The sequence below is a fragment of the Sorex araneus genome, chromosome X, assembly GCF_027595985.1.
Source record: "Sorex araneus isolate mSorAra2 chromosome X, mSorAra2.pri, whole genome shotgun sequence".
Lineage (NCBI taxonomy): Eukaryota > Metazoa > Chordata > Mammalia > Eulipotyphla > Soricidae > Sorex > Sorex araneus.
Genome location: NC_073313.1, coordinates 242,902,297 through 242,930,277, shown reverse-complemented (window position 1 = coordinate 242,930,277; position 27,981 = coordinate 242,902,297). Strand labels below are relative to the sequence as shown.

Genomic DNA, 27,981 nt, shown 5'->3' with positions numbered 1-27,981 from the left:
GTGTCTGGTTGGGTGGGGATGGAAACAAATGTAATGCATGTGATTAATGACTCCTAGTTGGAGGAAGACCCCCTCCTAGTAACTTTCCATCTCCTCTGTCATTATGCATATGGAGCATCTACAGAAATGAAGGCACAGAGAAGCTTAACAAAGCAGCGGCAGGACACATGTTCACAACTAAAAAGGGAAACCTCTTTTTCATGTTGCTTGCAAAGACATGGACTAACACTACTGATCAAGAGAGCCCTTCTCAAAATGTAAGGGAGAAACAGTTAAATTGTTTGTACATTTATTTTTTTACCAACTTTCTGCACTCACAGTCTTTAATCTCCCAAGGAAATCCCAGCACACCTGTGTTTCACATAATAGCACTTCTCACCCAGCAGGTACATTTAGAGCAAGGAATCTGTCAGTACACTAATAACAGTCCTGACAAGGAAGGAGGAAATGCTGCCAGCACCATAGGAAATACTATCTCCGGGAAATTAAAAGTGTCCCATCGTGGGCATGGTGTATGTCTGTTTATGCTCTTGTTTCCTCCACTGGCAATAGCTCCTGTCAATCCATGAATTTTGTAGTGTGAACAGAATAGAAAATTGCTTCAGTATTACTGAGTCCCAGCTGGATGTTAAACCAACAGCATTGTGATATTAAACTCAAGCTTAGATAACTCTTACTTTACACTTCTTTGAGCTGAAAAGGAAATAGCTGACTTTCTCCAAAAGATGTGATACTTAGAGTAAAAAGAAAATGTAAGAGGCATTTCCTGGTGTGCATATTTGTGCTATTCCTTTGTCCAAGGAGGAGGGAGAAATTTCTAGAAAAATAAAAAGAAGGATATGGAGTTATTTGATCTATCTTCTACTGAGCCAATGACCCAGTTGCCTGGAAAGGTCAATGGGATATGTAAGAGGAAATGGAAAAGATCTGGTTGCAAGGGAATCAGAAGCAATGGACACATCTCAGAAACATAAGCATATTGTCTCTTTGATAGGCGACATATGTATCATTTATTAAATTTTTATTATGTAATCAAGACCACTCACTATCTACCAATCTGTTGTTGCTGGCTTCCATTATAGCAGGACACATAGCAGCTCAGCAAGAGACCTGATTCACAGTCTCCTCTGCTTCTAGAGGTGACCAAGGAACTGAGGTGTCACGGCTGGAGTGATATGGAAATTGGATTCTGCTTCCTGATCTGAGGCTGAAGGCATTTTCTGATGTGTGCTTCTGTGCACTGACCTTCCTTTAAACTGGTATGCCTATGGCCATAGGGGTCTTGCAGATGAAGGTAACGTTTGGAGAGAAGGAAGAGCAAAACCTAGAAGAGATCCTTGATCTTGATTGGCCAATGGAGTAAAACTAACCTTAGACAAGCAATAACAAACTTTTATTTATTTGTTTATATATTAGGGTTTGGGGCCACACCTTGTGATGCTCAGGGGACAATATGGGATGCCAGAGATAGAACCTGGCTCAGCCAGGTGTAAGACAAGCATTCTACCTGCTATACTATAGCTCTGGCCCCTCTATTAATTTTTGAGCCTCTTGGTACTGTCAGCTAATTTTAATTCACCCTAATATACATTATCATACTGTAAAATTAACATTTAAGGATGAAACACAAAGTCCTCAAGTGAAACATATTTTCCCAACTTTACGTAAACCTCATATTTTCAGAGGTAGTCTGTCTTAGAGGCAGTAATTTAATAATCATCCCAGAGAGTTTACCTGAAATATATTTATCAATCAAGTGAAGGAACATGAATTTTTGCAAAAACTATGTTCCACAGGGCCAGAGAGAGTACAGGAATGAAGACACTTGTCTTACATGAGGCTAGTACAAGTCAGATTGCTGGCACCACATCTAGTCCCCTGGACACAGAACCAGGAATAACCCCTGAACACTGCTAGGTGTGGCCCAACGCCTCTCCAATAATGTTGCAACTTTATCAAAAGTTGAAGGGTCCTTGGGAAATCACAATCAACAAACTTGTATTAATTATAACTGTGCTCTGGTCCCAGAGGGATGGATACAAATATACCTCTTAATAATTGCGATGACACAGTGGGTAGGGCTTCTGCCTTGCAGGAGGCCAACTCAGGTTCAATTCCTCCATCCCTCTCGGAGACCCTGGCAAGCCAGCGAGTGTATCCCACCCCACAAGGCAGAGCCTGGCAAGCTACCCGAGGGCATACTCAATATGCCAAAAACAGTAACAACAAGTCCCACAATGGAGAAATCACTGGTGCCCACTGGAGCAAATAGATGAATAGCAAGATGACAGTGCAACAGTGTTACATTACTACTACAGTATTCATTTACCACTTTGGATTTTGAGAAACTGTCCTTCCCTCTTTCCATATTCCCTTCCCATCTTCCTTTCCCACCTTTTCATTCAGCCGTCCAGTCACAGGAGACACAGCAGATGTCTCCCTTGGAATCTACTTAAACATCAAAAAGGGGCTGAGTATGATAAAGAATAAGCCTTCAAAATTCAAAGAAAGCGTGATAACTTGCCCTTCCTAAGGAACTCCAAATTCATGAAGGGACTCTCCTACAAACTTTGGGAGTTTAGGAAAGGAGTAACCTCAAGTTCAAGGACAGGTACAGTTAAGAAAAAGACTGGCAGGCGACCCACAGAGGAGCAGTGAAGGAAATGTGGACGGTGGTCGGGAAAGGACAAACTTAGTCCCAGTTTGGAACGCGGGGCCTAGGAAAACCAGTTGTCTTCAATCAATGAAGGATTGTGGGTAAGGTCCTTCTTTGAAGGACAGTAGAAAAGAGCAACGGGACTCTGATTTTTTAACAGACCACCAAAATCTTAGCAACAGAATGGGTCTAATGTGTAACAGGTGAGCTTTGTTTTCTAGAGAAGTGTGTTTTTCACATCATTGGGTCTGTTTCAATAATGTTTACATTGACATGGGAAGCTGTGGGTGTTCCACTCTATTGGCACATATGTTTTCTATGTGCTTTCCCTGAAGTTTCAGCAATTGCCATTTGGTACCTTGTGCCTCAGGCACTCACATGACCGGAGTTCATTACCCAAAAATAATCTGGTTTCTTTTCTATTTTTGTTTGTTTGGGGCCACACCTGCCGGTGCTAGGGATCTCTCCTGGCGATTCTGGAAAACTAATTTATGAGGATGAAACCAGATTGGCCACACTACCAGCTCTGGCCTTCTTCTCTTTTTTGCCACTAAAGGTGGTGTTCAGTTGTGCTTTGTTTTTTTTTAAGAAATGACCAATCTGAAAAAAAAATTGTCCTCCTCAATCTTATTTAAAAGTAGCAGAACTAGTAGCAAGTTCAGCTCTCACAACAGCCTTTTATTTTTCCTTAAAGATTAAAAAAAAAAATTCTAATTCATATGAATTACCTGTACTTGAATTGGCTTTTCTTAAAACTAAAAATTTCAAAGGAGAAGGGGAGGTAAGGGAATATTGGGCGCATTTGCACTTCATTCTAAGATAAAATCCCCCCCTGCAGCAAGTCAAGAATTAAAATCATCTTTTCAAAGCCGTTAGAAATCATCCTCCTGTCTCTTTAACAAACTGAAAGTGAGAAGGGGCGGGGCCTAGGGCAGCGAACGTTCTCATTGGTCCGGTTGGCAGGAAGTGGGCGGTGAAAGCGTTGCTTCTGTGTCGTGCAGGGGGTGAGAGGCCGGGGCGCTGGGCTGGGCTACCGGGCAGCTTGACCGGCGGTTCCTTCAGTCACAGCAGTGGGATCGTGGGGTGCAAAACGGGTTCCCTTCATCGCGGTGGGTTCCGGGCCCTTCCGGCCTTAGCGAGCGGGCTGCGGCGGGCCCGAGGTCCTCTGAGGCCGCGGAGACCGTCCAGCGAGGCGCGGGCTGGAAGGAAGGTGGTGTCGGGCCGGTGGCCCCTGCGCTCGCCACTCTTCCCCGGCCCCCACGTCAATCCAAGTTTTCTTTTTCCACTGTTCTGCAGGCTCGTTTCCGACGTCATGGCTCAAAGGGCCTTCCCGAATCCTTATCCCGATTATAACAAATCCCTGGCCGAGAGCTACTTTGATACTGCCGGGAGGGTGAGTTTAGCATCTGTCCCCTGCATCCCTACCCACCAACCTGCGGCGTGCAGAAAGGAGCTCGGTGCTTGCGGGGTGTGTTTTGCCGGAAAGGATGGCCACCCCTCCCCCCTTTAAGAAACACGTCGAATTTAAGGTTAAATACATGAGATATATTGTGCTTACGTAAGATCCCTCCTAAAATGTACAGTCTGACCTTCTATCATAATGTATTATTTCTAATAAGGAGCCATTGTTGTTACTGCTGTTCGTTGTAATGGTTAGAATTTCTGTCATGGCGTAATGAGCAAATCATGCCTTTTACCGTGAATTTTGCATTTGTGATGCATTTAGCTTTGCTTTTAAAGAGGCGAGTTGTTTTAAATGTGACCAGTTACCCAGTTTGCACACGAATCTGGGCAGGATAATAATGCAAATGAGCTAGAAAGGCCGCCACTCAACTGACAGTGCCAAGTGAAATTTGGGACATCAACCTGACACTCTTTGTAATGCTACCTTTCTTCCACAGATATCCCCCAACTGGGGATCAGGGGTTCTGACTGGTAGCACCTCACAAGCCTCTGCAAAAGAAACTCTGGATATGAAATTCTAGAATCCCATATTTTCCTCATGCCTCTTTGCATGAGGGGATGGTTAAGAGGGCATACAGTCCTGTAAGAATGGCTAGTTAGGAATTCTCTACCCTACCTGCGAGTTAATTTGGAAGTTATCTCTTTAAGTGCACACATACACATTCTTACTTTTTTTTTTTAAAACCAATTTATTTCTTCTTAATTTTCCAGTCTTGTGAAAGCATTTCATGGCCTGAGACATTTCAAATCTGCCAAGTTTTCTGCATGTAACTTTGTTGGGTCTTTACTTAGGACACTTGTCATTGTAGACGAACTTGGCTGAGAAACTCAGGTAGAAATGATATGAGATGGAGGAAGGCTACAAACTACTCCAACTCCAGGTGTTGGAGTTACTTTGATTCTCTTAGAACCATAACTGAACAGCACAAACAAAGCTTGTAATTTTCTGAAAGTCTGACATACTTGCTTTTGGCCATTTGGACCAGTGTTCTGTCTAGCTCCTCAGATTCTGACGCTGAAGTATTTGTCTTATCCTACTAGAGGAAGACATGCCGTGTCACGCTAACTTGGCATAGAGAAAACCTGAAGATGTATCATCCTAACAATAGAAACCATTAAGGAGGAATAACTCACTATTTAGGTTATTTCTAAATGAAATGTTTCAACATATTTAACTTGTATCTAAGGGTGTTATATCCCACCCAAATATTAATGTAATTTATTGCATACCCACATGATTTTTAGACAGATCCCAGAAAGAAACTAGCATATCACAGTTTTTTTTAAGTGCTAATTATTGTACAATCAGACCCGAGAGATCTGTTCTTAATTTATTACCATGAGTGTCTCAATAAGGACTCGGTCTGTTTTCTGGCACATGCTGTTACAGCTTATTCAGATTCTTGCTAGAGTTTGAATATAATCTTTGTGGTTTGCCATAAGTAATCGATATTTTCAGGCAGGTCACCTTTATTAAATGCAGTGTATGCCAAATTGAAAGCAACTTCCCCTCCTGGGGCGGAGGTTCTTTCATTGGTCTTGGTCTCTTCTTAAAGTAAGGCCAGGCAAGATGATAAATTACCTTTGATCTGTGAACTGATGGTCTATTCTCACAGAGTTCTACTCTTCTCTTCAGTTGAGATATACAGACCATTTGTAATAATATTGAAGTATATTTTACTGAGTGTCATTTCAAGATTGTGGAAGTCTTAACCTCTTGACAGAAATTGTCTAATGGAGTGTGTGCATTGAACAATGGTTTCTTCAGTGTGAACAAGGTAGTGGTGCTTAGGAACAAATAATTTGATTAATGTTTAGAGTCTTATTTGCTTTACCAGAGATGCTATTCAGGACTAAGGCTCAATATCCTTTATTATTATCAGTAACAATTTCGCTACTATCTTTTTTAAGTGTTAAAAGGCCCTTTTTATTTTTTAGAGGGTAAAGAGAATGCATTTTCCCCCACTTTTCTTTCCTTTAATGTTGTTGGAATGTTGGGCAATTTGCACATACCTGGTTGTGGTGCTGCTAGGGGGATCACAGAACTAGTTGCAGTATGTATGACCCCCCCAGTGAACATTGATGTGAGCACAACTACAAAGTGTGACTGTAAAGTTCTTAGTCAGGACTTGGACAAGCATGGCAGCTAACCTGTGTGATTCCCAGTGAGCACTGCGGCAGAGACTTGCTTGTCCCAAGTCCTCTCTAGAAATCTAGTCACTCTTTGCAGTTTGCTCAGACACGTGCCTACTGGAGGTCAGACACACTGCAATTGCAGTGTCACCCAGATTCAGCTGCTGTGCCCGGGTGATCACACACTCTGTCATAGCAGGGGCAGTCCCAAACAGCAGGTCCCCCAGGATAAACACTTGTGAGTGACGCCCGAGATGGAAGTCAGAGCCTCCTACTGGCAAGGATGCCACTTTTGCCCTTAGCCAATCCAGAGTTCTCATCGTGAAGTACATTGTCGTCACCTTGTAACGGGCCCAAGCATTAACTTGAAATTTTACTGCTTCGGATACCAAAGTCTGAGGATCACAGCAGATTCCTGAAATGAATGAGGGATTTATTATAGTGATCTTTTAAGACAGTGGCTGATTCCAGTGCATAAGAACTTTACACATATTTTTGGAGATCAGAGATAAGGCTCATACAAGTCATGCCTTGTATGAGTAAAACAGTTCAGTTCAGTACTTGGCAAGAAAAAGCAAACAAACTGAAAAAAAAAAAAACCCTGATCACCTGTTTACTTGCCTTTTTTGGAGAATTAGGTGTGTGGGCCTTATAGTTTGCCCAACATCTGTGGATCCCAAATGTCACTATCCCAGAGCCCTCGTATACTTTCAGTCCATAACCACATCTGTACTGGGGATAAACTCTTAGGCTATTCAGAATAATAGGAAGTATCAACACTTAAATCCCTGAATGTGGAAGTCTTGAAACAGGAGATCTCATTTGATCTTCAGAGTGCCTTTTGAAATTGTTGGGGTGAAGTATTATTATCCTGGTTTTTTAGAGGAATTGAGGAATATCACTCAGCCGATAGCAGATAAAGATGCAACAGGCTTGAAGGGGCTGGAGCAATAGCACAACAGGTAGGGCATTTGCCTTGCACGAGGCCGACCCGGGTTTGACTTCCAGCATCTCATATGGTCCCCTGAACACCGCCAGGGGTAATTCCTGAGTGTAGAGCCAGGAGTAACCCCTGTGCATCTCCAGGTGTGACCCAAAAAGCAAAAAAAAAAAAAAAAAAAGATGCAAAGGGCTCATGCTTATGCTATTATATTATATATTAAGTTTCTTTGCAGGGCATTGTGCTGGATGTGGGCTTTTTTAACATAACATTTAATTTTCTTTTTACCAATTGAGGGTCCTGATGTCTATAATTTATTATGTTTTTCATATGCTACTTTTATAAGCAAAAAATAAAAATAATCAGTTTTTTTCATAACAGCGAAGAACAGTATTTTTTAAAGGAATGAATATTGCTACTTCTTGAAGACTAAAAATTCATGAGATTAAAAATAGCTAACATCTTACTGTGTGCTTAAGTTGATAGAATGAATTTTAGCATGGTAAAAAAATACTGACTTAAATTATAAATGAACTCTATACTTGGAAATTTCTATGTGCCAGTTTATTTCTGTTGACCTATTTAAGTATTTAATCAAAATTTGTATTAGGATATTGAAATTACAACAAAAATAATTGCCTTAAATTGGAAATCTAATGGTAGTACTTGTAAGTTTTGTTAATTTATTATTACTGTTTAGGAAGAGAATAGTTGCCCAAGGCTCCCAGGTAGAAAAATGTAGCCTAAGTAGACTACATTTTTGGATAGTAGTATTCCTTATTTTGGATAGCCTATAGTCAAGAAAGTTTGGTGGCCCTTATTTTTAATATAATATTTGTTTTTCCTTTACTGTTTACAGCTAACTCCGGAGTTTTCACATCGCTTGAATGATAAGATTCGAGGGCTTATTCAGCAAATGGAGAGAGGCTTAAAGTCAGCAGACCGCCGGGATGGCACTGTTTACACGGGCTGGGCAGGTAGGAAGTGCCGACTGAACTGGCATAAGCATTGCAGGCGAGAACCAAAGCTTGATCTCAGGAGAGCAGTCTAACTGAGTAGTATAACCTGAAATGCTTGCTGCTTTTATGAATTATTGTTTCTGGGAGACTACTGTGCCTTCAGGCTCACTATAGTATATTCTGACTTTTTTAAGAGTGCTCTGAATTTAAGTCAGGGCAAGCTGATTCATGGAATTCCTACCTGACTCACATTTGGATGGCTGCTGTTAGTGTGGGGATTAAAAAAAATAATGTTTGGGTGTACAGGCTAGATGACAGTTAGCATCAAATCTGCTCCAGTAGAGTGAGTACCTCAGTAAAGCTGCTGACTCACACTTTTTGGTATCTCAGTGCACAAAGTAGTTGTTCACACCACACTGATTTATGATAAGCATGCAGTACTATTTGTCTGCAAAAAACAGTTGTGTCACGGAGATCAGAAGTCACACATCATTCTTGGTTAATGCAAAGTTATCATAAGTCTTCAATATTTTTTAAAAAACTCAGTATCTGTAAAATGCAGTAACATGAAGTAAACACACTTACACACACATACACACACACACACACACACACACACACACACATACACAATAAAACAAGGTATGTCTAGGGGCTGGAGCAATAGCACAGTGGGTAGAGCATGCTATTGCTTTACACGCGGCCGACCCACATTCAATTTCCAGCATCCCATATGGTTCCCTGAGCACCGCCAGGAGTAACCCCTGTGCATCGCCGGGTGTGACCCAAAAAGCAAAAAAAAAAAAAAAAACAAAACAAAACAAGGCATGTCTATAGGTGAGATATGGAAATGTCTACCCATGAAATCTTGTGCTCTGGGTTCTGTACATGTTGGGACAAACATGGATGCTTGTCAACTGCCCACAGCCCATCTACTTGTCTAATGCTAATAAACATTAAAATGGCCCTTGACCGAAGAACAGTTCCCATTCCAGCTATAGATGGAATTTTAGTGAGAAGAATTGAAAGAGTATGTGAAATGTAGTATGTGAAAGAACTAAAGAGAATATACCTGGGGTGAATACAACAAACAGGTCCGGAGTGTCTTTTCTTTTTGTTTTTGGTACCAAAGTTTCTTTTTTCTTTCTTTCTTTCTTTTTCTTTTCTTTTTTTTTTTTTAATGAATCACTGTGAGATACAGAGAGTTCCCACATAAAAGCACCCATGCCAGAGTCTGGGTGAAGGAGAGAATGGGATTTGCACGTGATCATTGCTGATTAGTTTGAATTTATTCTTTGCTGGTCATTGAGAAGTTGGAGAAAGTTTGAGAAGAAATGGCACTTTGGTTTCAAAATGATAGTAGATTGTGACTTTTCTGATCAGGTCCGGAACCAGGGCCCACAGCATTCATCTGGATCGCCTGCTGCACAATCCACGCCTCTCTGCTGCGGTCACACACCCGCACCTCACTCACACTCCTGTCACCTTGCAACCATCACTCCCTCCCTTGAGTGGAGTTTTCATCCTGTGTTTCTCATAATTTGTAATTGAATTACTCTGGAAGCACCAGGAACTGTTGGTTATATGTCTATGAGCCATAATTTCTCTAATGGCCATGGGTGAGTATGATCACATGGCCTGCTTTGTCAACAAGTGTTCAGCAGCTCCAGAGACTACTAAGAATGAAAGCATGCCAGGAGGGATAAGACAGCTGCAATAGGTTAAATCATAAACATACAATAAAAAATACTTGGTCCTTTGTTTAGATCATTTTATGTGGATTTGTTAGTTTCTGTGTGTTACATGTTATTTTTCAAAAAAAGTATTTTTTTTAAATAGGACTTTATTTTCTTTTATTTGTTTATGGATTGGGGGTGGGAGAGAACACATCCAGTGGTGCTTAGGGTTTACTCCTGGCTCTGCACTGAGGAATCACTCCTAGCAGGGCTCCAGGGACCGTATGGAGTGCTGGGATCAAGTTCTACTAGGCTGGGTGCAAGGCATGCACCCCACCCACTGTCTAGCCCCGAGACTATATTTCTTGAACTTTGTTCATCATCACATTTAGGGTCATATTTTTATAAATTGATATTTATTGAACATTTGTTGTCAGTCAATAGTGAAAGCTTTGGCAAGTTATTATAGAGGTAGATTGAGGAAAATACTTGATTGCAATTAGCTAGGATGCTAAATTATCCTTCATTTTAGTGTTTCATTCACCACTAGAAGTTTGGGCTGATCGTTAATTCTGAATCAGATAGATTAGGCTTTGAAATAGGATTAAGTTGGGCAGCATAGAACACCAGGTAATCATTTGCACTGTGACTTAGAGCAAACTGAGCTTTTGTTTACTATATGCTGATCTTTCAAAAGTTGCTTTTTAAAAAATAGGAATACGTGTGTGTGTGTGTGTGTGTGTGTGTGTGTGTGTGTGTGTGCGTGCGCGCGCGATGTCATGTAAAAGAGCAGAGGCAGCAGTCCTGGACTATTATGGCCTCAGGATTTAGTCAGAATCCTGACAGCTTGAATTCTTTGTCATACCCCTTAGCCTCTGGCTTCTACCTCTTGGTCAGAATAGCTCCTGAAAATCCACCCATTATATCAGCTTCTAGGGCTATAGGAAGGAAGAAAAGCTGAGAAAAAATGGATTCCTTTCCTGTAATATGGCTTCTTGGAAGGCCTCCTTGCTTTGTATCAACTGGTGTATAGTTACTTGGTCATACCTGAGAGCAAAGTTGGGTGGTAAATGTAATCTTAGCACTGGTATTTTTCCTGTCCTGGGTTTCTAGGGAAACTCATGACTTCATTCATCTTTAGATTATTTTCTTCATTTCCGTAAACAACCATTTTCTCAAAATCTTCTATAGAAAGGTAACAGTATAGAAATGCCTAATCACATTTTTACTGGAGCTGAATGTAACTTCAGTCTGGAAAGTAACCACAGCTGATTCTGAACATAATAATAAACTTAATAAATGTTTGTTAAGTTTGCACATCTGCCCCTCTGCCTTCTCTCTCTCTCTCTCTCCTTCCCACTTCCCTGTTAAACTCTTACTTGTCACACAAGGCTTTAGGCACGAAAACCCTAAATTAGCGTGTGCCATTTATTAATCTGTAATGAATGCAATAGCCATTGTTCTATTTTTAGTTTATATGTCTAAAAAGGAGCAACAAAGTGAGGGTGTCCAGCTTCACAACCCTCATTTCATGCTGTAATGAGGACTCAGGTTGACTCAGTTCTTCACTTGATATTGAAAATGGGAGGGTTTTAGGGAGAAGTAACACTTTTTTTTTGGCCGGAGCGGGGAGGCGGGCAGGTGCGCCTGGCAGTTCTCAGGGCTTCCTCTGTCTTCGTACTACTGGCAGACTCGGGGTACCACACATATGTGGTGCTAGGGATAGAACCAGGTTGACTACATATAAGGCAAGTGCTTTATATGCTTTATATCCCTATCTGCTGACTATCCCTGGCCCCAACTCTCATGTTTTAATAGTCGATTTATACTTAAAACTGAAAATCTGGACTCCATCATTTTTTCCCATTTTCTGTCAGTTTAGCAAGCAAATGTGGCAGAGTACTTACTGCTAGAGTGCCCGTGAGTGTCATGAGTGCTTTCAAAAGCACAGGGTTCTTAATATGATATTGGTATGGTGGCATATACAGGCTTAAGCAGAAACTTAAAAAGAAGCAGATCACTGCATTTGAAAATACTTTGCAATTTCACTTTATAAACTATTTTACAACTAAAATTATTTTGGCTTTTATTTTAAAATTAATTTTGGAAGCAGAGGATAATATAGTTAGGCCTTTAATGGGATTCAGACATAATTTTCATCAGAGTCTACTTACACCTTTGGATATATATATGAATATATATATATATATATTTTATATATTCCAAACTTTTACCTTTTTTGTAAATTCAAAATAGAGTGATAAAATGTGCTGGCCCTAAGAAAGAGCAGAGAGAAGATTTTCAAAACCCTGCTGCTATCTCATATTGGCAAGTAATGCAATAACTACATGAACTTCCTATGGTTATCTGGGATTGAGGTATTGTGAATATCAATTTGGAGTGCACAACTTTCAAGTTAATAAATTCTCCCTATACACTACTATTCAAAAACAATAAGTCAATAATTTAGGGCCTGGGAGATAGCTTTTCATGCATGAGCCCAACATTCAATCCCTAGCCCTACATGGTCCCCTACGCACTGTCAGGAGGAACAGAGCCTCAAACCAGGTGAGCGCCAAAGTACCACTTTGTGACCTACCCCCCAACATAAAATAATTGCAATTTAATCATGAAAGGTCATTCCCCCCCTTCTTTTGCATTCCTAGGGGAATGAGGCTCATCAGTGTGCAGTTTTGTGATCATTGATGGTTGAAAAAAGTTTAGAAATAATTCGTGGAATATTACTAGAATTGACATTTGAATGATAAAAGCCTAAGGATATGTGCATGCAGGATAATAAGTAATATGCTAGGCACCATTCTAGATGTTTCACTTTAATGAGTATTAACCCAGCACAGCACCTTAGCATGGATACCATTTGCATCACCGTTTCATAGATTGGAACACTGAAGCAATTGAGCGGAGTACTTCACTTTTTCAAAGTTATGCAGTTAGAAGTGATAGGATTCAGCGTAGCACTCCTGGCTGTCGATTCTTGCTCTCTTGACAGAATAGGAAAGGGAGAAAGTAGAAGGGAATGATGGAAGAGCTGGGTAGAAGGGGAAGGAGGAGAGGAGGAAGACAATACAGAAGGAAAGGGAAGGAAAATGAGAAAAGGAAGGGAGAAGGGGGAAGAGAGAAGTGTGTGTGTGTGTGTATGTGTGTGTGTGTGTGTTTACTCTCAACTTGTATGTTTACATTTTATACATAGAGATCTATACAACCTATAAGATTAGTTTAAACAATGACATTGGTAGTGATACCAATGCTATCCTATATTTTAGAAGTCATTAATAACTAGTCAGATTTGAGAGTCCTACAGGAAAACAAAAGAAGAATGAATCCTGGTAAAACATGAAGGGAATTTAGAAAGGAAGAGGGAAGACTTGTTAGTCAGATAAGAGTAATTATTTAAAAGTTTATTTGAAAAGGTTGTTGGGATTGGACATAAATAAACCCAGGAAAGATTTGTGGGGATTTACCACTAGAAGAATGAAATTCTAGTGGTTTTTTTTTTTAAATAGATGTTTTCCCCATTTCTAATCCTGAATTAAAATATGCAACATAGTTCAGAATAGAATATTTCCTCACAGTTGTTTATGTTTGAAGATCTAGAGTGAAATATCACCCATGTATGAAATCAGCCAGTAGCTCTTGCAGCTGTTAGCAAGGAACATTTGAAACGAACAGTGTCAATTCTTGTCACCAAAATTTCCCTTTATAAAATTGAGTACATTAAGTGTGATGCATCATGATAGTAATATGTGATGTATGCTAGCAATAAATACTGAATTATTCCTTCATAAACCTTAATCCTTTCAGGTAAATAGAGATTTTGTGCTCCCAGCTCGGCAAGCAGGGAAGCATTTTGGTTGTTTAAGTGCTCCATCAAGAAGTGTAATATATATGCTGTGCACAGAGCAACAGACTGTGTAGAAAAATAACAGGCCTGGAGTACTCCTAGCAGCAGATCTACTGCCAACCACCTGGTGAACCGAGGGAATCTCAGGGCACTTGCCAGAGTCCGTAGCACCACCTGCCATGAGCTGTTCTGGGTTTTGTTCCAGGTAGATTGTAGGTTCTATAGGGTCAAATGTTTTAATTTTAGTCTATCTATTGAGGATGCAGGGATTGTTTTGTTTTTGTTGTTTAGGCCACACTCTACTGTGCTCAGAGCTTACTCCTTGCTCTGTGCTCAGGGCATCACCCCTGGTGGGGCTTGGGGGACCAGTTGCAGAATTGAACCCTGTTTGGTTGCATCTAAAGTCTTTCCTGCTAATACTACCTTTCTAGCCCCAGGGGAGATCTTTAACTGCCACTTAAAAAGGGGAGGGGGGAAGTCCCAGTGTGAAATTTGTATTATAAAGGATTAAATGAGCAGATCAAGTGTTCTTCTTGTGTTAGAAATAAGCATTTGGTAGAAAAGGTTGCTTTGCTTGCAAGTGCTAAAGGAGACAAGTAAACCCCTGGGAGGCCTGCTCTCACTAGTGTCTTTGAGAAAGAAAGAGGGAAAGTGCCAGCCCTCATTTAATTTCTCTTTTCCCACTCTTAACTATGACGATTCCTATGGGAAATAATGATCTGCTCACACTTTTTAAAAAATGTACACGGGACACTCAGGGCCTTAGTTCTAAAAGACATGACCCAATCTTCTATAACCAGCTCACAAAGTTAATGAGGCTAAGATTAACATTTATTTTCTCTTTCTTTTAAAGTATTAGTTAACTTTAAATAAGAAAGCTTGCGGGCATAATTCCTTGAGTCCCTTTAATTTGTGCTCTAAATGCAAAGCATTGTGTTTCGAGATGCTCTTTGATCTGCCAGTGTACATATGAGTTATAGCTCTTTGCTAGGGTGTTAATTTCTGCTGATACCAGACTTATTTGAAAGGAATCACTCAGGTCAGGTTATCTTTTCTTTGCAATTCAATCTCCTTCTGAGTAGTCCTTCTGAGCATTTCACTGTCTAATTTGAGCCCTAACCAAGTATCCTTCAATTTCATCATAAGCATTGTCTGTGCATTTAGGGCAACTAGAAGCAGTCATGGTATGGATTTATCTGTTTGGTCAGAACCTTCCCCGGTGGTAGATGGATGCACCAAGAGTGTCACCTGCTTTCTTATCAACTATATTTTATGGTGTTGATGTCCTTTTACTATTGATTGTCTTAAATTAGTTACACCAGGGTTTATTACAACTGAAGGGTTTAGAATGCATAAGTAAAGAACAGACTGCAAGAGGAGAGTGTAAATGGATCAGGAGAAGTGGCAGAAGGGATAACAGGATTTACCTGAGCAATTTTACTTTTACTGACAATAACCAAAAGATCTTGTCTGTTATTTTCAATTCAGTATCTTCACTTAACACAATGCTGATTTCACAATAAATTCTTAATAAATAGTTGTTGAATGAATGAACGAAGGTTGCCATCTCTAGTTGTAATGTGGAGAAGGGTGAAATTAAATTTATTTCATACCTGGTTGGGAGTCAGTCACACCTCTTTTCCTTCAACATCTGATTTAGTTGAGAAATAAACTCAGAAGTGACAGTAGGATTCATAATATCTTCTTTTGTACTTGATAAAGCTAAATAAAGAGCGTATTATTTTGAGCTGGTTATGAAGTGGGCCTTCTTCATGATTCTTAGCCTGAACTCATCACCCCAGACTCATGCAGAGCATGTGGGTAGTCTGAGGTATAAATTACCACAGGAAAAATAGGAGTCAGGAGTAATGACAGAAGACAGAGATTCCCAGGAAACTCAAGAGAAAGAGGCCAGATGGCCTGTGTAGGGACAGACTGTTTTCTAATCTCCCCAATTGAAAGGGTATATGAGGGAGGACTTGTATCACTTGTATCACTTGTCGTCCCATTGATCTTCGATTTGCTCAAGCAGGCACCAGTAACGTCGCCATTTGTCCTTTCACGTGCTAGTGCAGCCCAGTGATTTCTGCTTACTCCAGGGAACAGGAAGAGCCTGGAGGATGGAGGTAGGAAATAGGAAGGGTATGGATCCCTGTCCCTTTTGATAAGGAATGAGTCAGGGAAGCACTGTTTACTCTTGAGAATCATAATCTACTGGGATTGAGCATTTGTTGAGAAGTTAATATGACCTAGTGACTATTAACACTAATCAGTCCAATTCACACTAGCTATGGAGTAACTTCTGTTATTTCTAGTTTACAGCTGAGGATGCTCAGGCACAGAGGGGTGTAGTAAATGGTTTAAGATTACACAGTTAATGAAGTAACAGATCCAGGTCTTAGTCCTTGACCATGATTCGTCAGCCTGTGCCCTTAATTACAATGTTTTGTCAGTCTGAATCAAAGACGAGGAATACTTCCTACTCATAACCTGTTTTGCCTCAAATCATCTTTAATAAAAGTACTGGAGTCCTTGGAGAGCCAGCTGCTTGCTCTGCTCAGCGTTAGCATGGCAACTGAGTGGTAGCACTAGTGGCTACAGTGACCATGACCAATTGTGTGGTGAACACCACCCACGGTGACAAGCCCCATGATGGCGAATAGAAAGTCCACCCCAAACACAGCTAAAATTTTCTGGAGGAATGGAGTAGCACTTCCAAAACAACATGTCAGAGATACATTTCTATGCATGGCATGCCTCTATACATCATATTCAGTTAGTCAGAGAACACCTTCACTTATATTTTACCAATTTGAAAGAACAGAAAATAAAAGCCAAAGTAACTGAATGAGATTTTAAGCTTTTGATGAGGGAACCATTTATTTGAAACAAATTGAACAACTCTTATCCCAGTTAAGGGCAGTTTCCTTCCAGTATTGTTCAGAACTCTTGAGATACCCCGCCCCCCCCCTTATGTGTTAGGTGAGCACCTCTAATGACCAGCAGTATCTATGAGCTAAACGTTACTTTTTCCACTGGAGGACACAAAAGGGGTATTTTATTTTATTTTATTTTTATTTTATTTTTTATTTATTGAATCACCGTGAGAACAGTTACAAAACTTTCAGGTTTAAGTCCTGGTCATACAATGATCAGACACCCATCCCTTCACCAGTGCACATTTTCCACCACCAAGAACCCCAATACACCCCTCATCCCACCCTTCCCCTTGCCTGTGTGGCAGATGATTTCCACTTTACTCTCTCTCTACTTTGATTGCATTTAATATTTCGACAAAAGACCTACCATTACTATTTGGAATTTTCCCGCAACAATCAGACCTGCCGAAAAGCCATCATTAGATCATTTGTTTTCTATTGCTGATTACGATGAGCATATGATGTCGCGTGGCCACTATTGTGGCTGCACGATTTTGGAATTCTGATATTTTAATGATTAAGTCCAGAGGGATTTCTGCCAAAGGCTGCTGGGTTCTGAGATTGGTTTGTGTGCCTCTGGGATCATGGCTCTTCAGGAGGTCAATAAGTTGTAGGAGGAGCTATTCATGGGTCTTGGGTTCTCATTGGGACAGGGAAGAAGGGTGGGTTCCACCCCCCCCCCCCCATCCTGTGAGGCCCTGAGTGTCTCGTCACTGCAGACTCGTACCTGACCGTCCAAAAGGCTCTGAAAGATGGCAGCCACTGTGCTACCAGGGGGAAAAGGTGGAAGGGACAACACCTTTTTCCACCTGGGGTGGCAAGGCACCATAGTTTAATACACAGTCCGGATGTATTTCTGCCGAAGCCGCTGGGTTCTGAGATTGGTTTGCATGCCTCTGGGATCCTGGCCATACAGGAGCTCGATAAGTAGCCAAAAGGGGTATTTTAAATTCCCTGACCTGCAAGAAAACAGCTTGCAAAGCTAAAATATGGTGATAAGGGGTTTTACACATTAGTGTTACCTTACAAAAATAAATAATTAGAAATAATTTCTCAAACGGAGAATCACCAAGTCATGTTTGGAGAGATTCATCTGGGGCGATTTTTACCTTCTTCATAGACACATGAGACACGCCAAGGTTTTGATTGGTCAAGATGGATAGGACTAATGATCCCTTGGAAATTCAAAGGCTTAGTATTAATTACTTCTCAACATCTGGCTGTATTTATGATATACTGCTACTGGGAATAAGAAGCTGAGGAAGGAAATTGCTGATTTAGAAGGGTCCCTAAGCAGTCTCTCCTCCTTTCCCAGAGTAGTAACTAAGGAAGGAGACAGGATAGGAAAGTGTAACTCTGAGAGGCTTCACTGTAAGCCAGGGCTGGTTCCTCTTACAGCAAAGTTAGACATTTGGTCCTCGTGGTACAGCTCCTGTCTTCCAAGTAAATTAGTTGTCAAGATTTCAACCCCAGGAGATTGTTGGAATGAATTACTAGCAGTGGCGTACTTCCTGAGCTACTTCTACAGAATGCCTCCGTGTACAGAGCAGTGCCAACCTTAGAATTTCTGCATTAATAGAAATGCTACTTTGAGATCCATTACAGTAGCCGCTAGCCCCATATGGCTAAGCATTTGAGATGTGGCTAGTGTTACTGAGAAAACTGAGTTGTAAAATTTTGTTCGTAGTTCTTTTAGCTTTCAAAGGGCATTGAGAATTAGAAGCTCTCATACAAGACACCTCAATCCTGAGCAACTTAAACAGGCTCCTGAATATATCAGATTGATGTATTTCTGGACTGTGTCTGGTCTCTTAGACTGAAGGAAGTGATAAATATGTCTTCATTTTATTTTCATCGGAAGGCACTTGCACTTGCTTTGAGTAAGTGAATCTCTGAAGCACATCTAGGACTCTTGGTGGGCGGGGCTTACTGAGAAACTCAGGCAACATTCCCTACCCATCCAAGGGCATTTGTTCATTTTTTCCCTGAACTGCAGACTCACACATGTTTGCCCGCTCCACTTGTATGTCAAATGAGCATCTCAAAGCCAATATATTATATTAGCATTAAATCAAAATTTCTGCTTCTGGTGTTAATTAATTTGAACACTAAGTGTCCAAGCTAGGACTGCAACTATACCACACTCCTGATGCGTGTCTGAAGGAATTTGTTCACGTAATTTTACTTGCTAGGAATCCTCTGCACTTGGCTCCATTTCAGCCCTTCCACCTGTGCAGTCCCTTCTTTTCTCCCCACCTCACACATATGGCCTTCTCATTGAATTTGGGGGTGTTTTTTTTTTCTTGTTTTCAGGGGGGCCTTACCACTCTTTTCTTCACCAAGTCATCTGCTAGGGATGTGGAAATGTAAATGAATGTGTTGTTCCTGAAAAAATAACTGATTGTGTACTTGATTTTTAAAGGGACTTCATTATTACTTAGAGTACTTGAAATTTTCTGGGTTTGCATGTAATACAGTGGTGTTCCTTAACAATATTCTTAGGGTGAGGAATGGCTAAGGGATCAATCACTGGCTCCAGAAGTAAAGTTCTCATTAATTAACAGAATTAAGATATTGACACAAAGACCGTTTTTATCACTTTTTTTTATATCTTTGAGAATGGTGGAAAAAAATTGTGTACGTTGTATTTTCCTTTACTCCTTTCTAAGTGTATCTCCATTTCTGTGAATTATGCTCTGCTTTATGATAGGTCACTATGTTCCCTTCATTTTTATATATGCATCTAACAAAACTTGTGGTTTTTTCAGACCAAAGGCTTTAGTTTTCATAGGTTAATGATTGTTATCATGGAGTAGATCAACTAATTTTATATCAATGAAAATGTCAGAATTTCTCCAGAGTCCTAAAAGGAGAGGGAGGGATTTCACTTAAAATATATGATAATTCTAAAGAAATTAGCAGTCTTTGCAACTAAACACAGTCACTTTTTTATATTTTAGTAAGTCTGGGATGAAAAAAGTAAAAGAGTAAAAGGAAGAAGCATACCTCTACTAGTTTTGTGCTTTTTGTTTTTGGGGGGAGTTTTTTTGCTTAACAAACATTATTGAAGAAAATTTTATATGCTGCTCAAATTTAAGGCCAGGAATAATCTTGATTAAAGTAGCATATTCTGTAATGACAAAGAAAATATCAGAAAGAGTAGCTTTCATATGTACATATGCAATCAAACGTGACCCTCCCCAGAAGTGTTGATGCTTTCATTGTAGATGGTGCTATGCCCATCAGCTATTGAAGCTAGGTATATGGAATTAATATTTCTTTGGTTGTTTTTTTTTTTTTTTTTCGGTTTGGGAGCCACACCCAGTGGTGTTCAGGGCTTACTCTTGGCACTTTGCTTAGAGATGACTCTAAGCAGGGGCCGGGGGACCGACCATATTTGGTGCCACATATTGAGTCCAGGTCACAGAGCACAGGGCAAGCTCCCTACAAGTACTGTCTCATCAGCCTCCTGAAGTTGCGTTGGTGTCTCTACCAGGCTCTCCCAATTTTATGTCCCAGACAGATTCCCTTCCAGTTCAGTCTTGCTGCATCCCTACAGCAACCACCCTGTCACTCTCTTGGATTCCAAAAGTATCCTCCTGTCCTCTCTTCCTACATCCACTGTTTCACAGAACAGTGCAAGTATGGCGAACCTTAAAAAAATAAAAATGCAATCTGGGCTCAACCCCTCCAGAGAAGACTGCCTTCTCTCGAACATGTTACTCTTCCTCTCCCCTTCCTCGTAATCTCTAAGTAAAACTTTTCCTACAAAATAAATAATAAAAGTGTAATCTAGCCATCCCCTTCCCATGTTTAAAATTGACACTTTTCAAATAAAACTCAAAAATCTTGAACTCATTTACAAAGTTCTCTGTTACCTAGCAACTTCCTACCCTTCTAACTTTGAAAAGAACCAGACTCTAGAGGACTGGGCTCACTGGCATGCCCCTGCCAGAAGAGCGGCAGAGTTTCTGTGTGTTTTCTTATCCCAGGGGTTGGAGCGATAGTGTCAAGTCTTCTGGGATCTGATCTTCTTTTCTCTCTATGGCGCCATCCTCATTACACAACTGCCACTGATGCCTTTGGCTATCTCATCGCATCTGCAGTCCCAGCTAGGAAGCAAGTGGAGAGGGGAAGCAGTGGCAGCACCTGTCTCTGGAGAACATTTTTCAAAGTTTCTCCCAGTGCTCCCACGGCTTCCCATTGTTCAGAACCTAATGACATCATCATTTCAAGCTGTAAAGAAGAATTTGCTGGGTGTTCATGTGCCACGCTAAAATCCAGAGCATTATTGTTGTGTGAAGAAAGATACACGTGGGCCACTAAGCAAAAGGCTGCTCTTGAGAAGTAGAATGTAAGTTAAGTCCCAGTATCTAGTATAGAGAAATCAGAGGGTGACACACGAATTAAGTAAGGTAGAGACAAATACTAGGGAACACTTTACATTATTTACAGTAACAGGAATAGACTGGATTCCACGGGATGTCAAAAGAATGTATGGCCGCAAGAGATGGTCAGACTTCTTTGTCAAGACCCTGAATGAACGGTTTGAGGCTTTTCGTGTTCCTGGAGCGAGCAGATGCCATTGGGTTACACTAGCACGCGACAGGGATGAATGGAGACGTTACTGGCGCCCATTGGAGCAAATCGATGAGCAACGGGGTGACAAGTGATACAAGTGAACAGGAATAGAATGAAATAGAGGATTGATATTTTATATATTATGCCTTACAATACAGTTTGGCTTTTTTCAGAAATGTATTTATATTAATAACAGATACATTTGAAATAATTCATTAAATCATACTCATTAAAATTAGCACTACAGCGAAAGTTCTAGATAAGTTTTCCCTGTACAGCCCTTAAATTTGTATCTTATTCCCTACCTTCCCCTCCTCTGTGTCTGGTAATTTTTACAGAGGTGATATTTTCTGCATGACTACCATCAAAGGGTGAAAGATCATTGGAACCAGTTTAAGACATTTGGCAATAGGCCGTGTCCCCTGTCTTTTCTCATTTATTTAGGACACCTGGAATATAAAATATTGAGGCGTTAATAGAGGTTTTGACTTAGACATTTTGTCTTATTTTCCTGATCTAAACTGACTTATGATAAGTCTGTCCAGGAAGTTTTTTCTTATGAAGAACAGCACTTCTTTACATATTCAACATTTTTATGGGAAAGTAGACACCATAAATGAAGATTACTCAACTGAAATATACAGTGAGGTAAGGCCCTGAATAAGGAGAAAACAAATGGAACCTGAGACTATGGTCACTTAAGAAATTGGACTTTCGGGGCTGGAGCAATAGCACAGCGGGTAGGGCGTTTGCCTTGCACACAGCCGATCCAGGTTCTAATCCCAGCATCCCACATGGTCCCCCGAGCACCACCAGGAGTAATTCCTGAGTGCATGAGCCAGGAGTGACCCCTGTGCGTCGCCAGGTGTGACCCAAAAACCAAAAAAAAAAAAAAGAAAAAAAGAAATTGGACTTCCAACTCCTTGCTTATCAAAGAAGTCAAATGAAGCTTTTCATGTAAATAAAATAAAATATTTTCAGGCTTCTCTCTTGTTCTTTTCATGAGAATTGCATTAGATCTTGCCATTGCAAGCCTGTAATGACCCTTTTAAAAAATAAATATTTAGGCCAAAAGGAATTGTTGCTAATGAGAGACATAGGTCTGAAAAAGAAAACAATCACTGGACTTGTATTTCATCACTTTTATTTTCCCAGATCTGTCATGTCATTATCTGACTTTGGTCCTTACATAAGTTAATTAGGAGAGTTCAGGCTGCAGTGGGACTCGGAGGGCAGAATGAAAGGGAGGGCAGAATGAAAGTCTGCAAATGCCTTGTATATATAGACAGAGATGAACCCTATTAAGGATCTAATTCTAGAAGAAGCTCTTGACATTGATCATTTGTGAAAAGAAGATTTTTATTCGCACCTACATATGTGGTTTTTGTACACACAGACCTTAAGCATTGGTACATCTGATCATCCGCTTGTGGAATTACTAACACCAAGCCACTTTGAAAAAGCAGACAAGGTTATTAACTTCTGCAGGAAATGAAAATTTGGCCTTAATATACATGTGAAATTGAATTGTCTGTAGCACAAAGCTTTGGAGATTACCCATGCAAAATGAGAAAACTATCTAAATTTAAAATTGTCCTCAGTACAGTGAAAAGTAATTTTGCAGGCTACGTTTTTACTGCATTGAAATCCATGAAGAGATTGGCTCTATTAATTTAGATTTAAACAGACACTCTGTATCGTCTAAAAATGGTAAATGAGATGGAAAATGTACTTTAAGGGAAGAAATGAGTTTCTGGAAATGCTGCAGGCTCCCTACTCCACATCTTCGAATATGCCCTCAGACCCATTGGCTTCAGAGGGAAGAAGATTCTGCGAGGACAGGCATTCAAAATAAGTGACATAGAGCAGTCTTCAAGAGTAGGGTAAGAAGTAAAATGAGAAAGGCTTAAAGTCAAAATTATTTTCAGCTTTTACATTGCTATTCCTAAACGGGCTGGGTCCTTGAAAAGAGCAAAAAGAATGAGGAAGTCAATATATTTCTTAGATATCAACTAAGTTCGTAGTTTTGTTTCGTTTTATAATCTTGCCTTATGTGTTGGTAAGGTTAAGGGATTTAGTTTCCTACATAGCCATAATCTACTATATAAATAGAAATTGAATCTTTTATTCTATAGCCTTTGACTTATTTTTTTTAGCTCATGAAAACAAACATCTTTATTGCAAAGTAGATTACCATTTGTTCAATAGTTACTTATTTAGAACATTGTTGATGACCTAAGGTTTAACCATCAAGAGAAATACAGAAGCAGACTGAGAGGATTAATAATAAGCTTGGATTTTATGGAAGGTCTTTGAGTTCTTATTATTTAAAGGTGTAATGATGAACAAACTGCAAACAAGTTCTTGATTCTATCTGATTTCTAGAACCGCTTAGTAATAAAGCTAAGTGATAAAACCGAGACCTGAACTAAGATCTTTAAACTCCCTGGCAATTTTCATGTTTGCTAGGGCTTATCAGAAATCAAAACCGCTGAGTGGGCAGCTGTTAACTTACAGTTCACTGCCCTTGCCTCATTTTCCCATTATCTGCTCTCGGTTTCCAGGTATTTCGCTGCTCTACCTGCATCTCTATGATCTGTTCGGGGACCCTGCCTACCTCCAGATGGCACACGGCTATGTGAAGCAAAGTCTGAACTGTTTGACCAAACATTCCATCACTTTCCTCTGCGGGGACGCAGGCCCCCTGGCCGTGGCCGCCGTGGTGTATCACAAGATGAACCAGGACAATGAGGCGGAAGGCTGCATCGCCAGGTAGCTCCTGAGGCTTGTGTAGACAGCACTTTGCATTCACTCTGGGTGTCTCAGCCAGAAAACATATGTCGTGTTAGTGGATTTTCTCTGAGCGATAAATCATAACACTGTCATTCGATCAATTCTTACATTAGTGCCGTGTTGTAGTTGAGGAACAGCTATTGTAATCGCTCTTTTACAGAATGACACTGGCAGGTTCCAGATCAAACCATCACCAGTTCGGTCGCACAAATGAGAGCAGAAGCCTGACCATGTGACTCCTAATCCAAGCGCTCTCCAAGATCAGTAATTCAAAAACTTGCGATTCACTCCCAGCAGTGCTCTGGAAAAGGCTCTTTAGGGACCACTGACTGACTCAAAACTGCTCTTTGGGTGGTAAATTATGTACAAATCCAGATCTTTATTTTTTTCATTTAAATGAGGGCAGCTCACTAGAAGCTGGTGAATGAGGAAGAATCACTTAACTGTGCTACTAATAAGCTATAATTACTGTCACGCTAGAGTTTATTAAACCCTCTTTCAGGAGCCGACACAGCAAGCTATCCGCCTGCACCACCACATGCAGTGCCACACTCATGGAAAGTCCAGCAAACGGTTTTTGCTTTGTTTCTGCTATACTGGTATAAGTGTTAACAATTGGGCCAGAGAGGTAATACATTAGTTAAGGCACTTGCCTTGCACTTGGCTGACCCGAGTTCTATTCCCAGCACTGTATAGTCCCTGGAGACTGCCAGAGTGATCTCTGGGTGCAGAGCCAGGAGTAGCCCCAAAACAGACAAAAGGGTTAAAATCAGGGAACTTATACCCACACATCAATGTCACCCAATGGCTTTGAAGTTCACTCTTGGTCTGCGCATTCTGTGGATCTGGACAAATACATGGTGATGTGTATCTTAATATCATTGTAGTACTATAGAGAGTAATTTGTTGCCTGAAAATCTGTTCTGCCTAACCCCTGGAAACCATAACTTTTTGCTTGGTTACGTTTATCTCCATAGTTTTTCCTTTTCTCAGGATGTTATACTGTTACAGTCATAAAAGGCTTCTTTTAGATTGGTTTATTTCATTTAGTAGTATGCATTTAGGGTTCTTAGGTTTCTTTTTTTATGACTTGATAACTCATTTAGTTTTTGCATTAAATGATTATTTGGTGGCCGGAGCAATAGTAGAGTCAGCAGGGCGCTTGCCTTCCATATGGTCCTCCAGGCTTCATTCCCCGTAGCCACACGGGGTCCCTCAAGCACTGTCAGGAGTAGGCCCTGAGCACTACCAGATGTGGCCCTCCAAAACAAAATAAAATTAAAATAATTGTTTCATTTTCTGAATGATCCATTTAGTAATCCAGTCACCTTTTAAAGGATATCTCACTTGCTCCCAAGTTTGAGTGGGTTTTTAATGTGGATCCAAGGTTTCAGCTCTTTGAATAAGAACCAAAGAGCACAACTGAGGCAGTAAGTACCAAAGGGGCAGGTAATACAGAGAGGGGGGATGGGAGAGAGGGAAGGAGGGAGGGAGGGAGGGAGGGAGGGAGGGAGGAAGGAAGGAAGGAAGGAAGGAAGGAAGGAAGGAAGGAAGGAAGGAAGGAAGGAAGGAAGGAAGGAAGGAAGGAAGGATGGATAAAAAGTAGAAAACATAATACTACTGTATTTAAAGGGGAAAAAAATACTATGATATTCATTCAAGGTTGGAAAGTATTTAATACAAATACTGTCACCAAGCTTGATCAAAATGGCTGGTAAAATAAGCAGTGATTTCCCCCTTCCCTCACCCAACCAAAGTTTAGTTAGCGTAGTTCCTGTTCCATACTAGTTAGCTTGTATTAAACAAGCTGTTGCAAAAGCCTCTCCCTACTCAACTAAATTTGAAAGGCAGAACTAATTTTTTTTATGATTGCCATCCTTTCTTGGGCTGGACAGAGAGTACAGGGATTAAGGCACATGCCTGTGTACAGCTGACCCTGGCTGAGTCCTTGGTACCACATTGCTCCTCCAACATCATTGGGTGTGGCTCAGGGGCCCCAACCCACCTCTCCCCAGTCTCCGCCAGAGTGGCCCAGGTTAGCCCCAGCAGGCCCATCCCGAAGCTCCAGACCCTCACATTGAACATCTGGCCAGGTTGCAGAGAATTGAGGGGCCCTGGGCCTCCTGAGCACGTTCGAGAGGCATCCGCACCCCCCCACCCCCCACAGAATGCCAACCTTTCTCAAAATATGTAGAGCAAAATAGTAATAGTTTGCTATTTATTGGGGGTAAGCAAAAATAAATGTATTTTTACAGATTAGGGAAACACTAAACAAAAAGTTAAATTTGACCCTTTAGTGACCCTTTACTGGAGTCTTGAATGGCTTATACACACGCAGTGGATTCCAGTGTGTCTAGGGAGCAGATTCTGCCAAGCTCACTGTGTAGACACAACCTTTTTCCCTCACGACATCTTAGGACCTCTTGCTCTAAGAAATACTTCGGGGGAGGCTGGAGCGATAGCACAACGGGTAGGGCGTTTGCCTTGCATGCGGCCAACCCAGGTTCGATTCCCAGCATCCCATATGGTCCCCCAAGCACCGCATGCATGAGCCAGGAGCCAGGAGTAACCCCTGTGCATTGCCAAATGTGACCCAAAAGCCAAAAAAAGAAAGAGGGAGGGAGGAAAGGAAGGAAGAGAGGGAGTAAGGGAGGGAGGGAGGGAGGGAGGGGAGGAAGGGGAGGGAGGGAGGGAGGGAGGGAGGGAGGGAGGGAGGGAGGAAGGAAGGAAGGAAGGAAGGAAGGAAGGAAGGAAGGAAGGAAGGAAGGAAGGAAGGAAGGAAGGAAGGAAGGAAGGAAGGAAGGAAGGAAGGAAGGAAGGAAGGAAGGCTGGCTTTCAGGGAAGCAGTGGCAGACTTCTTAATTTTAGAATGCCCTAAGAGTAGGGCTCAGAGAGCTAGTACAGCAGGTAAGGGGCTTCCCTTGCACACAGTCGACTCAGGTTCAATCCCCAACAGCCACCAGGAGTAAACCCTGAGCACTGGTGGGTATGGCCCAAAAAACAAAACAAAAATAGATAGGCTAAAACTTCTCTCTTTTTTGATGCTGTTTTGTTATTTATATTTTATATCCTTTTAACCACTTGTATGCTATATAAATAATACTTAGAGCCATTAGACTTGTTAGGATTCAAAATACAGAGTGTGAGGCCTAAGAGGTAATAAAGGGTCTGTAAGGCACTTGGCCTGCACACAGCCCATCTGGATTTGATCCCCAACACTACATTTGGTCCACAGAGCACTGCCAGGAGTGACTCCTCAGTGCAGAGTCAGGAGAAAACCCTGAGCACAGCCGGCTGTAGCCCCCAAACAAAAAAATAATAATAAATTATCATATCTATAGAGAGTGAACATATGATGGGAAAATACACTGTAACTGCAGCAGTGATTTTTTTTTTCCAGATTTCTGAAATTCATGGAAGAACAGAAAGTAAATGATTTTCCCATCTCTATTTTAAGGGAAAAGTCTGTGTCAATTCAATGTCAGGAACGTTGAAATTATTTGATAAGTTATTGAATGTAACTTACATGTTTCATTTTTTAGGGATCTTTTCCTCCTATCTTCCTTCAAAGGATTACCACAGATTCAAATCGTCTGTTTGTTGTAGGCCACTGCCAGCCTCACATGCCAGCTTACTTTTCCAGTGTTTTCTTGATGCAGTGGTCTTCCAGAATTATAATTTTGAGTTTTAGAAAGAAAAATATTCCTGTGGGATCTTCAAAGGTTTGATTCTTAGACAAAGAAACTGAAATCCCAAGACACTAGTGTGGGGCTGGAGTGATAGCACAGCGGGTAGGGTGTTTGCCTTGCATGAGGCCGACCTGGGTTCAAATCCCAGCATCCCATATGGTCCCCTGAGCACCGCCAGGGGTGATTCCTGAGTGCATGAGCTAGGAGTGGCCCTTGTGCATTACTGGGTGTGACCCAAAAAGCAAAAAAAAAAAAAAAAAAAAAAAAGACCAAGACACTAATGTTTCTC

At 41.0% G+C, this 27,981-nt stretch overlaps 1 protein-coding gene across 3 annotated transcripts in view; it reads left to right on the top strand.

Annotated features, from left to right (window-relative positions):
- The first annotated feature begins 3,613 nt into the window (after positions 1-3,613).
- Positions 3,614-27,981, top strand: part of LANCL1 (LanC like glutathione S-transferase 1) — a 38,963-nt gene continuing 14,595 nt past the window's right edge. The window contains exons 1-4 of one of the 3 annotated variants that reach the window (XM_055121943.1): positions 3,614-3,660; positions 3,953-4,049; positions 8,053-8,170; positions 23,775-23,982. In XM_055121943.1, coding sequence (XP_054977918.1) covers positions 3,969-4,049; positions 8,053-8,170; positions 23,775-23,982 — 407 coding nt within the window. In that variant the 5' untranslated portion in view covers positions 3,614-3,660; positions 3,953-3,968. Of the gene's footprint in view, positions 4,050-8,052; positions 8,171-23,774; positions 23,983-27,981 lie in introns of all 3 variants that reach the window. The other 2 variants (XM_055121942.1, XM_004601327.3) reach the window with 2 other exon arrangements.